This window comes from Manis javanica, chromosome 15 (assembly GCF_040802235.1).
Source record: "Manis javanica isolate MJ-LG chromosome 15, MJ_LKY, whole genome shotgun sequence".
Lineage (NCBI taxonomy): Eukaryota > Metazoa > Chordata > Mammalia > Pholidota > Manidae > Manis > Manis javanica.
Genome location: NC_133170.1, coordinates 84,894,001 through 84,908,930, shown reverse-complemented (window position 1 = coordinate 84,908,930; position 14,930 = coordinate 84,894,001). Strand labels below are relative to the sequence as shown.

The following is a 14,930-nucleotide window of genomic DNA, read 5'->3' as shown; positions in this document are numbered from 1 at the left end:
TCTGGGCCAGGGGTCAGAGGCGCTGCCCTGCAGGTGTGGCGTTGTGCTGCTTGCCTTGGTTGGAGGCTAGTGGGGTGGAGTGGGAAGAGCCAGGTAGGCTGAGTTCTGCTCTAGTCTCAGCTCCCTGCTGGCTGTGTGTCGTGGAGCAAGTCTCCCCCAGTAATGAGTAACTGAAATCATGTCGGGGAGGCTGGGCAGGCACCCTGTGAGCGCCTCAGGGGCTCTCAGGCACCAAGTGCAGCCCTACATACCCTCCCCTGCCCTTCTCCGAGTGATCTGGCTGTTCAGGAGGTTTATGTGGGTTTTCAGGTGACGGGTGTCTCCCCAAGACTGGAGGATGCTGGTATCCACCCCAAGGCTGCTCCTAACACCAGGGCCTTACAGTCCAGATTGCATCGCATTTTGGGGTCAGGGTGCAGCACCAAGTGTTTTCTGGAAACAGCAGAAAGTCTTTGTGTCTGGGTGCTGGGGAGCGCCTAACCCACCCAGCACCCCTCCTGCAGGGCCTCCTCACTCTCTCCAGCTCACAGCACCTGTGCAGCAGCTGGTCCTGCAGCACCCCCACGCCCGCCTCCTGGGAATGGGATGCCAGCAGGTTCCCCACCCTCGCCTGGTGAAGCACTGAGTCACCGCTGTACCCACGCCAGGGGGTGCTATGGGAATCCCTCTGCGGGGAACAGGTTCTCCCTTGGGTGCTCGCAGCACTGGGTTCTCTGTGAACAGGAACACTGTAGGGTGCTCACGTGTCATATTGTGGCATGTGGCGCTAGCTGGGGACTGGAAGGGCCCCTCACCCACTGTCTTGGGCCAGCCCTAGGAGAGCGCCTGCTGCTGCATGCCCAGCCTCTGTCCCCTCGGGGGGCTCCATCCCAGAGGCAGGGAGAAGGGTCTGTGGAGAAGGCTCTTCAGCCAGCAGTCTTTATAATGATCCTGAAGACCCAGCCCCAGATACCCACCAGTGGGGGACTGGATGAGTCATGACACACCGGTGGGGTGACACTGTGGTTACTTTAAATGATGGGGAGTTTTATGTGTTCTGTATTTACTGAGTTGAAAATTGAGATAAAAATTACACATTCTTTGGTCCCCTCTGCTCAGGACACCCCAGGTGGCAGGTAAATCCTAGGGGCCTGTGCTTTTCCTCCACATTTGGCAGAGGCTCCCCCCTTGCTGGCTTTGTTCCTCCCTGGCTTCTCCCTGGCCTTCCCTAAACACCCCTTCCCTGAAGCCCTTGTTGTCTGAGCTCATTCCTCCCTGTACCAGCCTCTCTTCTGCCGCACTCCCTGCCTGACAACCCCATGTGTCTGTCTGTCCCACTAGCAGGGACCCCCTTTGGAGGGGGTGCCTGGCCTATCCACATAATCCCCCACCCCTGCGATGCACTTGGCTCTCTGTACAGTGACGTGCCCTGGGGTACCCAGGAGCCACTCCAGAGTAGACCCTGTGTTGGGCCTCCCCAGCTTCTGAAGGGGGTTCATCTGGGGCATGAACTCCCCAGGACCTACCTGTTCACGCCTTGGCCCACACGGCACAGGGAGCTACTCGGAGCCACTCCAGAGCTGCACTGAGGTTGAGGGGGCTCAGAAGCCGGGGCTGGTGGTTTTAACCCGGAACATTCCTTTCCTGGAGGGTCCGCAGGCAGGCCTAGTGGGCCCGTATCCCTGTCTGCCTGGCCTGCCTCTCCCATGGGTGCTGCCCGCCCCCAAGGAGCTCCCTGAGACTTGCTCTCATCCCAGGTCAGAAGCTTCCCAGGGGGCTGGGGGTGCCCGTGAGCAGGATATATGCAGCCCCCGTGCCTACCGCTGGGCAGCTCCGGGTCCAGGGGTCCATGGCATGGCAAGCCGGGATTCAGGCCCATGGGACTGGCTGCTGGCCTCCAAAGCTAGATCAGCCCTCGGTCAGGGCCAGGCCTGGGAGGGCCCCCGTGCAGAAAGGCCTCTCTGGATGGGGAAGCCTGGTGTGAGCTGGAGGGGAGAGGGTCCCCTGCACGTGGCTGACAGCCACCCGGCCTGCTGCCTGCCCACCCGTCACCTCATCAAATCGAGCCCCCGGGGTCTCCTCAGAGTGCTGTTTCCTCCTCGCCTCTCCCTCCACGGTGCCTCCGCAGGGTGCCTGGCCTGGCTGCTTTGCAGCCTTCCTGGGTGCTCTCAGGTGTTGCTCTCTCCTCTGTCCACCTGTTGAGCCTCTCCTGGTGCCCCAGCTGGGCATGGCGCAGTACCAGCAGACTGGGAAGGGCCCACGCTTGAGTCCTGTGGGCGTGGCTGCACGGAACAGTGGGAGGAGCCCAGGAGAGTTCTGGGAGACCAGGGCCGCGGGCTGTTCCCACAACAGGGGTGCAGGATACTTGATTACGAAGGCCCTGAGGCAGCCGGGCGCTGGAGGATGCAGATGCTCCAGTCTCTGCCTGCCACTCCAAGGGCATATTCTGAGGTCTTCAACAGCCCTGGCCCCAAACCAGAGTGATTCAGAATCACTGCCCGGCTCTCTGTGCCTCTGTTTCTGTGACTGCGAGTCAGAGTGCATTGCTGACGTCGTGTTCCTTCGCAAGCATTCAGGGTCGGGGGCTGGGAGAGAGCCAGGGAGGAAGAACCTTGCCCCTGCATCCTGGTCCCACCCCGGGGTCACTGGGCAGCCCCTGGAAACTGAGGGGTGGGTTGATGACAGGCTCGGACTGCCCCTGCCAGTGTGGGTGTGGGGTGATTCCGAGTCCCTGAGCCTTGACCACCCTGTGACAAGCCCATACTCCGGGTCTGAGTGTGGCTTGCACAGAGCAGAGTCCGGCTGGGCCACACCTTCTTGCCTGCCTTCTTTCTTGCACTGGCATTACCAAGCCACTTGTTTTCCTGGAGGGACTTCGCCTGTGCCCTTGGAGTGGGGGAGGCTCCAGGAGGAGCCATGACTGAAAATTGGGGCCCATGCCCCATGAAAAGGTGGGGATTGGGTTGTGCTGTCAAGGATGACCTGAGCAGCCACCCAGCCGAAGTGGTTGAGCTAAAAACTCAAACTGTCTGGGCCTGTGGCCTTGGGCTGCCAAGCTCAGATTTGGCCCTGGGCTGGGTGAACAGGCTATGCCTGCAGCCAGGGGTCCTTGTGGCCTACACTGAGGCAGTTAGGGAGGTATGGACTGGCCAGCCAGTCAGGACTCTGGGGAGAGAAGAGTCCCCTCCTCCAGGAAGACCACAGTGTGTGGAGACAGCATGAGCCATGGGCCTGAGCACAGCCTTGGCCTGGCAGCCAGAAGCAGTGCTCGAAGCCAGCGGGGCCATCTGTTGTCCGTCATCTCTCCGGGGTGCCACCTGCCAATATTGTGGTGCCTGGATGCCAAAGCCTCGTGGCCCCCTTGCTCAGGCCCCAGCCTTGCCCTACTTCCCAGCACCCCCTTGTAAGTGGACAGTGTATTTGTGGGTAAGAACACAGGCTGGCCCAGCAGTGCCCCAGCTCTCAGCTCTGCTGGGCTAGTCTCCAAGGGCCCCAGCTATGGGGCTGGCCCTACCCTCCACAGACCTCTAGGCTCACGCCGCCTGGGGCTTAGCTTCTGAAGCTGTTTCTCAAGAGCGGCAGGAGGAGGCCCAAGTCTCCAAGCCGCAGGGAGGGTCTGGTAACTTGCGTCAAGCATTCAGCCTGATGGGGCTCTGTGAATTATTCAGGTGGTTGGTCTGTGTCGGTGACCTAATATGCCAGCCAGGAGCCACTCTGCTGGGTTGGGGGTCAGCTGATATGCTCTGGGTGAGACACTTGCACATGGGCATAGCTGTGGGCACAGTCCCAACGCTTCTAAGTGCTCTGAGGCTGCTGTGTATGCTCCCAGCCATGCACAGCTCTCCAGGCAGGCATCATGCCCTCAGGCATCATGCCTGCAGACCTGGGGGTGGGGGTGGGGGGTGCAGATTTTGAGGGAAATCCAGAAGAGCAAGGCAGGAGGGCAGCTGGGCCGGGGTGCAGGGAGGGAACTAAGACGGCCTGACTTGTGGTCCCCTAGGCCCCACCTGGCACCAGTGCTACTTTCTTCCCTCAAGGGTGAGCCCCACCGCAGACCCTCCTCCTGGTGGGGTCCCTGCTGCCCCTGTCCTCCAGGCCGCCCAGGCTGGCCTCCCCCATCTGCTGTCAGCAGGCCTCTTCTCAGGCACGGCTGCCCGCTCCCTGCCAATGCTCCAGCCCAGCTTGCTCTCCCTCGCCACCTGCTGCACATCTCCTGCACCCTTCCTGAGGTCTGCATGTGTGCCCTCTGGGGTGGGTGCTCTGGGGCTTCGGCGAGAGCAGGAGAGACCTGGCCTGGGTACCTTCTTCCCCTGTGTGGCAGTCTCTCGCCCAGCACCTGTCTCTCCCCTGGGAGCCCCCTGATTTGCTGGGGGGCTTCATACCCTCCACAGGCACATCTTTGCTGAGGGCTGGGATGTGCGTTGGTTTCCCTGTCTCGGGGGTGCTGCAGACCCAGAAGCCCAGCACTGCCTGCTCAGGCAGAGGCAGGTTGTTGGCCTGCTTGTCACCCTGCCAGTGTGTGGCTCTGCCTGTGGCTCCCGCCCTCAAGCCAGCTGTCCTTCCCTGGAGGCCAGCCTCCTGTCTGCAGGAACCTCCTAGGGCTTCGGGTGCCTGTGGCTGCCGTCTGGCTCTCTGCCGGCTCTGCCTGATTGTTTGGTCTTCTGTCCTTACTGAAGTGGGTGGGGCTCTGTTCCGCCCATGTGTGCATGTCTAGAAAGGAAATGGATTAATGGGGAGCCCTCATGGACAGGATCCAAACTGAGCCCCAAAACGCGATGCGAACTAGACTTGTCCTCACGGGCTGTGTCCTGGTCTTGGCCCTCGTTGGGGATTGGCCAAAAGCCCCTCAGGTTCTGGCTTCCGGCCTTAGGGACCCCGTGTCTCCCCGCAGTGATCACGGCAGACATGCCTGGCCGGTGGGGAGGCCGCTCAGCCAGGCACTCAGTCAGTGCTGAGGTGGAAGGTGGCCCAGCTGGCCCCAGACGCGAGGAGGGACCCCGCGGGCACTCTGTGCTCAGCTGCGGTCCAGCTGTGTGGCCGGGGCAGGCTGCCCCTCACGGGCCTGGGGTTCCCACCTGTACAGCGAGCAGGTTCACCCAGCTAAGTGTGCTTGAAAATGCCTGTAGTTGTGTAACTGATGCCACCAGATTCATCAGTGCCCAGCTGGGAACAGTGTCCTGGAAATCAGAAGGGGTGTAGGAGGAAAGAGGGGGCAGGGAGGGCAGTCACAAAGGGTAAGACAGGCAGGCGAGCCGTGCTGTGGCATAACGGGGAGTGGTGGCAGGCAGACCCACCTCAGTGTCCATGTGGAAGGCAGTACCTTGCTTTGGTGAGCAGACCGCACCCCCTGCCTGTGCCCAGTTCTTGGTGGGCCCGCGGCATGGGCCCCCCCACAGGCCAGGTCAGCCCGCCTCAGGGAGTTCTCAGCATGCTTATTGGCTTGACTTGGCATGTACCCCTGACAGCCCCCCACGCAATGCCCCGTGCCTTTGGTCCCAGAGCTTAGGAGTAAGAGCAGGTGTTTGGGGTCTCTTTTTACAGAGGGCCAAATGTATTTAACTTCTGGCAGTACCTTCTTGGGCCCCCCTTTTCTGGGGAGAGAGGAGAGCCAGCCCAGGACTGACCGAGAGCCTGGCCAGGGGCGCCCCTGGCAGCCTGAGGCCCCCCCCCGCCCCCAGTGAACATGCTGCTCCCTGCAGCTGTGCTGGTGACGTGTTGTCAGGGCCTTTTTGGCAAGAAGGCATGCCGCCACCCCCGTCGCCACCCGCACTGTAGGGTTCACCCGCACACCCATTTGTTCTGTGAGCAGAATGGACTCCCACCTGCCTTGGAAGTCTCTAGGGTGAGGGGCTGGCAGAGAGATGAACCTCGGCTTACCTGGGCAGAAAGTCCTTCTCAAGCTGGGCGCCCCACCTGCTCTGCCAGGTTTGTATCAGGCCCCTGGGGACCCAGAGCTGATGAAGACCCACTCCCACCTAGGACACGTTCCCAGCTATAGACTCCACCCCTGACTGAGGGGCCGACCTTGAGTGGTCCTGAATGAGTCTAGGGAGCAGCAAGCCAGGAGGGCTTCAAAGAGGAGGTGACGTTGCAGCCAGGCCTAGGAGGACCCAGGAGAGCTTACTGGCAAAGGAGGTGGATGGGTACCTGAAAAGGCAGGAAGCATGAAATTCATGGCTGTGCAAGTGGGTAGTGAGCTTCTGGAGCCGGAGAAGTGCTGCAGGGGCCAGCGTGGCTCCCGGCTCCAGCTCAGGCAGTGAAGGTTGCTGTCTGTCGAGTCGGGAGGGATGCGACCACATTGTCCTTGTCCAGACTTGTCCTGGCCCAGGTGGGGGTGCTTGGATTTGAGGGCAAGAGTGGGAGAAAGAGGATGAGCCCTAGGCTGGGGTAGGGACCTCAGGGGCCCCAGGTGCAGACTCAGATGCCAGGGGTGCCAGCAGAGTGTGAAGAAGAGACAAGTCTCTTTATAGTAATTAACGTAAGATGAAATGGTTCACCTCTAGAGCTCCCCATGTGTTCATGCTGGGCACCCACCTGGTGGGGTGTACAGGGGGGGCCCAGGCACCTAACTTGCCCGGAGCCTGTTGAGGCACTGTGCCATGTTCTGAGGCCCCCCTGACCCAGGCCTCTGCCCACCCCTCCACCACCCTGACCCCAGGTCCCTGGCAGCCTGTCTTTGGTAGACACAGCATGGGAGGCACAGCCGCTTCCCGGGGGAGGGTTCAGGAAAGTCAGCACCCCTCTCCGCGCATGCACGCTCCCAAACACAGTTTGGAGGAGCAAATGTGATTGAATTCATCCTCCCTGAGAGTCCATCAAGGAGAGCTGGGGACACTCTACCCCCAGCTGTTGGTAAGGGCCGCTGGGGGCAGCCTTGTGCCCTGTACCAGGGCACTGGCAGAAGTAATCCCCGCGGGTCCTTTGGGTTTTTGGACCCCTGGGGTTGACTGGAGCAGAGCGTGCCCCCATTCCCCGAGGAGGAGTGGGTCTCTCCCAGATCCCCGACTCGCCTTGTGGACCTGCCAGCCCTGGTGCCCACCTGCATGTCTTGGCAAGCAGTCAAGCAGTGCTTCTGGCCTCTCCCACTCCTGTTAGGTGCGAGGAGGAAGAGGTGGTGGAGGCTTCCCGCTGGCCCCTCAGGGCTCCTCCTCCCTGTCCTTGGAGCTGCCATGTGACCCTGAGGGAGTCTGTCCTGGGCTCTGTGCTGCCCCTTTCCAGCGCCACCACTGTGTGAGGCTGTGGTGCCTCAAAGGGTCAGGCCCTTCCTTAGTCTCTCACGGCCGAATGTGGCTGGTGACAGAGACAGCACCCTCCTGGCCACTGTCTCACACCTGGGGTGGGTTCGGGGCCCACCGGCCAGGGCAGCTGCTTGAGGCTGTCCCTCTTCCCCTCAGGCTTTTCCTGAGCTTCCTGGCAGGAAGAGCCAGCATCTGTGTCAGTGCCCTGGGCCAGGGTGGCCACAGCCCCCAGGTTTTGTCTGATGGTGCCTTGTTCGGCACTGCCAAGAATGGAGGGTGACTGCCAGCCTCCATGCCCTGCCACTGGCCTGCCTGGTGGGCCCTCCATGTCCAGTGTGCAGGCTCCAAGGACTCGGAGCAGAGGGTGTTAAGCTCGTCTCTTGCCTGACTGGCTCAGGGCTGAGGGTGCCCTGGCCCCGTCCCAGGACTGGAGCAAGCTGGCTGTCCTGAACCATCAAGCTCCCGTGGAAACCGGGCCTGGGAGGGACCCCGCGTGGAGGAGGCAGCATTGCTCACAGTGCTGGTCCGTTGTGGGCAGGAATGTCTCTAGGGTGCCGGCTGAAGAGACCCATCTGGGAGCCCACTCCTTCCAGGCCCCCCCAGCTCCTGCCCCAGTGACAGGCATGTCTCCCAGTGTCCCCACCCGCAGCCATAGGCCTGCTCAGGTGTGAGCTTCTGTTCACTTGCCATTCATTCGCTCTGCACTTGCCATTCATTCCCTCTGCCATCCTTTCCATCACCACGCTTTGTCTGGCCCCTGCTGGGCCGCGTGCCTAGTGCAGCAGCTAGCCACAGGGCTGAGGGGGATGGTGGCGGGGCTCCCCAGAGCCTGCCCTGCCCCAGCCTGGCCTTCAGACATCAGCGTTGGACCAGGAAGAGTGGGGAAGGGGGTCCTGCAGGGCAAATTGCTGGACAAAGGGGTTGGAGGGAACCCAGGCCCCCTGGGAGCTGCAGGTCATTTGGCCCAGCCCTTGACTCTCTGGGTGCTGCTGAAGGGCGTGCGCTTGGGCGGGGCCCAGGCCAGAGCCTTCCTGGCCCGCAGCAGCTGCCAGAAGTTCAGGGTGGCCACCCTGTGACTCATCAGTTCGTCTCTAGGAATTGCTCAGTCCCGTGCTGTGTGGAGATGCGTGGGCTTTGGGCTTCTCCGTGCTGTGATCGGTCACGGCCTCTGTGCTTCCTCTAGGGGACAGAGCACGTAAAGGTGCCTCAGAGCCATGCAGAAGAGGAGGACGCAGAGCAGCGCATCTCCTTTGCTGCTGTTTGTAGGAGGAAGAGGTGGGGGTGGCTGCAGTCCTGTGCCCTTCAGGACGGCAAGAAGGATCTCAGGTGGCCTGGGTCAGAGTCCTCTCTGGCAGGTTCCAGAGGCAGCAGGCTCCCTCAAACACTCGCCTTGTCTGTCACACAGGGCATCTGGCGGATACCTGTGGATGAGATTGACCGGCCGGGCAGCTTTGCCTGGCACATGAACCGCTCCATCGTGCTGCTGCTCAAGGTGCTGGCCCAGCTCCGGGACCACAGCACCCTGCTGAAGGTGTCCTCCATGCTGCAGCGGACGCCAGACCAGGGCAAGTGAGTGTAGCGCCTGTCGCGGCAGGGCCCCACCGGGCATACATGCAGCCCCACGTGGGGCGGCTGGCCCTGCTGTGGGTGAGCGCATGAGTGCACACACGGCTGGAGCCCCTCAGCCCCATCCACCCAGGGCGTCTCCACTGGTCGGGGAGCCCAGCCCAGCCCAGCCCTTCCCAGGGTCCTCTCGGTCCTGGTGTCTAGAAGCCAAATGGCATCCCCCTGGCTGAACACAAGCTTCCTCGCTGGTTTGGGTGTCTCCATCGAGACCCTGGACAAGCCCACCCTTGCCTGGGGCTCTCAAGGATGCTGTCAAGTCATGGGGAAAGCAGGTGCCCAGGTGATGACTGGGTAGCCAGGTGAAGGCCAGTAATAACGCTCTGGGCAGCAGGGACTAGGCATCAGAGGTAACCAGGGATCCCCTGCCAGAAAGGAAGAGACAGACCAAGGGGCATCTATGGCAGCTGCCACTCACTGGGACTGGGGTGGGGAGATTCCTGGGAAAGACGCGCTCAGGTGTGGTGTGGCCCAGCTAGGGGGCCTGGGGCTGCTGCTGGGCCAGCAGCTCACCTTCCCTGCTCCACCGTAGCCCTCACTGTCTTACTCACCTGTGCTGTGCCAAGGGCTGGGGAGCTGGGAGCCTGGAGACAGGCTTGGGGGAGAGAAGCCAGAGGCCCCCAGCTTTCACTGAGCCCAGCCCTGCCCACCCTGTCCCAGGGCACATGGCAGGCCCAAAGGGTCCTGGGCAGCCTGTGCTGGGTGTGGAGGGAAGAGGCTTAGGGCAAGCTTCTGGGGAGTGGACCCCAGGCAGTGGGCAGGTGGGCCGCTGAGGGACTGGCAGGTGTTCCTGGGTCGGGGCAGGGTGAGGGCCACCGTCTGGCCATGCTGTATGGCTCTGATGCTCTTGTCCTCCCCGTGTACCCACAGGAAGTACCTGCGAGATGCTGACCGCCAGGTCCTGGCGCAGCGGGCCTTCATCCTCACCGTGAAGGTGCTGGAGGACACGCTGAGCGAGCTTGCGGAGGTACGCGGCCCACTGCCCTCTCCGCTCCCAGGTGGCAGCCCCAGCCCACCACTCCCATGCCCCTGGGCAGGTCCCTGTGTCCCCGTCTATGGAGTAGCACTCCCTGCCTCCTTGGGTGGGTAATGCCAGTGCAGTAACAAATTCACAGATATTTACTGAGGCACCGCCGTGCTTGGCGAGTGGCCCCAAGGCCAATGAGGATAGTGATGACAGTGACCCTCCCGAGCAGCACCTCCCCCGCAGGACAGACTGAGGATGACAGCAGCTCTGATAAGGGAACAGAGAGCCAGGCTGGCATCCCCTCGCCCCTGCCCTGCCAGCTCCTGTGGGCTGAGAGCACCGTGCACACATGGTCCTTTCCTACACTCCAAGGCAGGTGCAGCCCTCACCCCGTTTCACAATTGAGCACCCTGGGGCCCAGGGGCTTAGGTGACCAGCCTAGCAGGAAAGGTGGTTGGGGCACAGCCAGGGAAGTCAGCTGCGATGCCCCCTGCCCAGTCAAGACTAGCTGGTCCTGGTGCTGGGGCTCAGGGCAGCACTCCGAGACCCTCCCCTGGCCTCTGTGCATTGGGCACATGAGAGCCCGGAACAGGACTCAGCTCAGCAGCAAGTGCACTTGACGCCTGTCAGGCATCCCCCCAGTGAGACGCCCAGGACAGCCCTGAGGGCCACACTTGGAGAAAGGCCGTCCCAGCACAGGCCTTCCTCAGGCAGGTCCCCAGGCCCAGCCCTGGCCAGTGAACAGATGGGTAGAGCCAGAGCAGCCTGGGATGGGAGAGGCCTGGGGTGGGCACACCTGGCACCCAGGGATGCTTTGTGGTGGTGGAAATACCAAAGACACAGAATCTTTTATCTTTGGTTTGCTCATAGGGGTCAGAACACCCAGGGCCCAAGGCCTGTGGCCTCCCGGGAGCCAGGATGACCACTGATGTCCCCCACAAGGCCAGTCCTGAGGATGACCAGGAGGGCCTCCCTCACCCCAAGAAGCCCCCTCTGGCTGATGGCTCAGGGCCAGGAGCCGAGCCAGGGGGCAAAGTGGGCCCCCTCAACCGCCAGCCTGTGGCCATGGACGCAGGAGATAGTGCAGCTCAGAGAGGGGAGCAGAAGGACAAGGAGAGCTCGCGGGCGGGGCCCGTGGAGCCTATGGACACGGGCGAGGCCACCACTCGCCGTTTGGACGCGGAGCAGGTGCTGCCCCTGCAGCCAGGTCGCCCCCCAAGGGACCGGGGCCCTGAGAGCCGACCCCCTGAGCTGTCCCTTGAGGAGCTGAGCATCAGTGCCCGGCAGCAGCCTGGCCCGCTCCTGCCAGTCCAGCCGGCCCCTGACGGCACTGCCACCGCCACCGGGGCCAGAGCGGGCAGCCGCCCCGAGGAGCCGGCCCCACGGCCCGGCCGCAAGAGGAAGCTCCTGGAGGACTCAGAGCCGGGCAGGACCCTCCTGCTGGACGCCTACCGCGTGTGGCAGCAGGGCCAGAAGGGCATGGCCTATGACCTGGGCCGCATCGAGAGGATCATGTCTGAGACCTACATGCTCATCAGGCAGGTGGGTGGCCACGGGGCCAGACGTCCGGGTCATGCCAGCCCCACCCCTGCTGGTTGCTTAGCAGCAGCTGAGGTTTTCTGCAGTGAGCGCAAGTAGGCCTAGAGTCAGACAGACAGGAGTGCATCAGATCACCACGTTATATGCTGGGAATGCTGACCGTGTTGTCAGCTGTAGCTTGATAAAACTGGTGAAAATACACAAAAGAGAAGAGAAAAAGGAGAAACAATGAGTTTTAGAAAGTCTTAAAGGAGCCGAAACCACTTTGCAGAAATCTCATCAAACCCACACGGGGAGACGGGAGCCCTGAGCCCGTGGCCGTGACAGGCACTGGGGCACATTCTAGACCATCGTGGTGCCATCTGAAGCGTGCCTGAGTGTGTGAGGAGGCTCTGCCACCCTTCTGATTTTGCCTGTTTTTTTTTTTAATGCATTAGGCACATAGCTTTTTCTCTATTAAAAATGATGTCCACAGGAGGAGCCCCCAGAAACGGCTGGTGCAAACAGGGTGACCATTCTGAGATGTGGTCTCTTCCCAAGTCGTGTCTGTTTGCAGTGCGGCTTCTAAGTGCCTGTTTTACCACCTCCTCACCAGCAGCCGATATTAACTTTTGTTTTGCTGCCGATTAATTGGGAGAAAAACAAGCCCCGTGTCCCCCTGCTGGTGGGGCAGGCCCTTTCCCCACACTGCCCGCCTCCACGTGGGCTGTCTCCCGTACACTCTGCCCACGGCCGGTTCCTTCCCAGCCTTGTGCCTACCTTCCATGCCTTGGCCCTTGGTCTCCAGGCCAGTCAGACCTGCCCTCCACCCCAGACCTCGGATTCCAGAAGGCCTGGCATCTTGCCCACTTGAGGCAGGCTCCGATCCTGCCAGCCTCAGCCCCTGAAGATGAAATAACATGGCCACAGAGATGAACTTGGCATGGCCAGACAGGCCCAGAGCTGTGGCCCTGGGGATGGGCCCGGGAGATGGATGTGCCCCTGTCCATGCTTCCTGGGCAGGGCTGGGGTCCCAGAGGGCCCACAGTGGGAGGGCTTTTCACAGCCACTGACCCAGGGCATGCCAGGGACCGGGAGGAGGCCAGCCACCACGGCCTGGGCCCTCTGACCGCAGGCATCTCCTTGCTCAGGTGGATGAGGAGGCTGCGCTGGAGCAGGCCGTGAAGTTCTGTCAGGTCCACCTCGGGGCTGCAGCCCAGAGACAGGTAAGCCTGACCCAGCCTGTGCCAGCCTTGCCATGCAAGGCCCCCCCAATGCTGAGACCACACAGGCTGTGGGCCAGGAAGAAGGTACACCCCAGGCAGGGGCTTCTCCTGTGGTCAGGGTGGGCCGGGGAGAGACAGAGCAGGCCCCTGGGCCTCTGACCCCTGGCCAGGGTGGGGCGCCCTTGTGTGGTGGGTGAGGCCTTGGCAGGCTCAGACCCCAGCTCCCAGTGTATGATCTGAGGGGTACCCTCAACCTTAACTATCTTTTCTGGAAGCGGAGATGACGGTCCCTGTGCAGCTGACCTCACCTGGAAAGGTTGTTCCGCTGGGACAAAGGGGGCAGAGTGAGGCTGGGGCTGGGCGGTGGGGGGCCAGGGGTGTACCCAGCAGGGAGGAGGGCCAGGGCAGGGCTGGGGTCTCGTACTGATGAAAGACTCCCCGCTGCTGGGCAGAGGATGGCCGCTACAGGGCCAGGTGGGCGACAGGCAGGTCCGGGGGCTGTGAGAGGTGGGCTGGCAGGCATGACTGGGGACAGGGAAGTGGTGCCATGCGGCAGGGGAGGGTGGGCTCCGGGCCGGGCTCTGGCCGGCAGATGGGACCCTTGTGGGGCCCCAGGCTGGGGAGACCGGGTTCCGGCTGAGGCCAAGCCTCTCCCAAGGCACAGGCTGAGCAGGCAGAAAGGCCAGGGGCCTGGACCCCGAGGGACATCGAGGCAGGGGCCCCGGGTGCAGGCACCCCCGAGGAGGGCAGGCGGGGCCAAGCCCCAGGGCCAGACACCTGGCCCCAGGAAAAGCAGGACAGGGTGGGGTGATGTCCGGGAGGGAGAGTGCCCAGGGGCCCACCTGCCTGGCGGGACTGAAGGAGGGGGCTCTCCCAGGGAGAGGCCCCCCCTCGGGCGAGGGCCCAGGGGCAGGGTCTGACCAGTGATGAGGGGGGCACCCTGTCCAAAGCCAGGGATGGGTGCAGTCTTGCTCAGTACACATCTTCTCCCCCCAGGCATCTCTGCAGGGGTGCCCCCCAGAGCAGGGGTTCTGGGCCAAAGGGCAGGACTTGCCATTTGAATAGGTGCTGCCTCTCGTCCCCCAGGAGTATCCCAGCAGCGAATGAGTGGGCCTTGCCCCCCACCCTCGCCCACACCTCGGCCCTCCCTCAGCGTCTCCCCCAGGGACGGGCGTCATGAGGGGGTCCCAAGGCAGGAGCCGTGGGTGGCGGGTGTCCACCGGTAGCCTGGGGAGCTGTGTCTCTGGTCCCCCAGCAGCCAGCTGGTGGCCACTCTCAATGTCCAGACGGGCTTCCTCTCCCTGGAATGGGGCATCAGGCCACCAGCCCTTCCTGGGTTCCATGTCTGAGGACACCCAGAGGTTCAACCTTGACCAGGCAGCTGCGGCCAGGCCGCACAGGTGGGGCCCCACTCCCCAGCTGAGGGCCGCGATCCTGGAGAGACACACCCACCCCACCCCGCGCTGCCCCGCGGCAGTCCCCACCACTGTCACTGCCAGGTGGCCGGTGCTCACAGCGCGGCCCCAGTGGCTCCCATGGCCTGCGTGGCCCTCACCACAGCCTCTGCTCTGTGGGACCAGAGTAACTGCCTGGGACCCCAGGGCAGCGCTTGGGCCCTGGGGTTCCGCCTGTCTCCTCTGTCAGTCCAGACGAGGGCAGGTGAACGCTGACCGCCCTGGGGAGAGCAGGGTTGTCTCCGATGCAGGTTTTTTAAGGTGCTTTAAATGCTAGAACCACACAGGAACCCCCCCCAACCCTTCCCTGGCCTGAGGCAAAAGAGGTGCTGAGCTGACGGGGCCCAGGGCCAGGGCGGCGGCCCATTTCTTAGACGAGGAGATGGAGGCCTCAAAAGGACCAGCACCCAGCTGGGGCCCGGCTTGCTGCGCCCGGCGCCCACCCCTCAGGGGGTGTCCATTTGGCTGGAGGCAAGTCCCAGTCGCCTGGGCCAGCTGGTGCACGCCTGGAGGGCGCACTGGACAGAATCAGAGGTGCACGCGGTCCCCTGCTGCCGAGGCCGCACCTGCCAGGCGGGGACACAGCACTCACCTCCCCCTCAGTGTGTCTGCCCACCGCACCGCAGAGGCCCAGGTGCCCCCAGACACCCGCTGCAGGCAGAGGCATGGCTGTCCTGTCCCACAGGGAGCCGGGGACAGGGCATCTCAAGCGGAGCGAATGCCAGAAGGGAGGGTAGTTATGGGGAGCAGCTCTCCCGAGTGCTCAGGTGCCCCCCGCAGGCATGAGGCTCCCAGCTGGCAGCCACCGGGAGGCCCTGCCGCTGTGGGCCAGCTCAGGTGGCACGGTAGACCTGGGGCTGGGGCCCTGAGGGCAGGGGCTCATGCTCTGGCGCCCTCCCCACCTTCCGGCACAACCCCGGGGAGC

At 63.0% G+C, this 14,930-nt stretch overlaps 1 protein-coding gene across 11 annotated transcripts in view; it reads left to right on the top strand.

Annotated features, from left to right (window-relative positions):
- Window positions 1–14,930, top strand: part of CABIN1 (calcineurin binding protein 1) — a 154,806-nt gene that overhangs the window by 133,415 nt on the left and 6,461 nt on the right. For all 11 annotated transcript variants that reach the window (XR_005054480.2, XR_012125410.1, XR_005054479.2 and 8 more), the window contains 4 exons: window positions 8,623–8,786; window positions 9,711–9,807; window positions 10,678–11,349; window positions 12,477–12,551. Coding sequence is in view for 8 of the 11 variants with exons in the window: in XM_036993213.2 (XP_036849108.2) it covers window positions 8,623–8,786; window positions 9,711–9,807; window positions 10,678–11,349; window positions 12,477–12,551 (1,008 nt within the window). In the remaining 3 variants the exon portion in view is untranslated. The remainder of the gene's footprint in view (window positions 1–8,622; window positions 8,787–9,710; window positions 9,808–10,677; window positions 11,350–12,476; window positions 12,552–14,930) is intronic.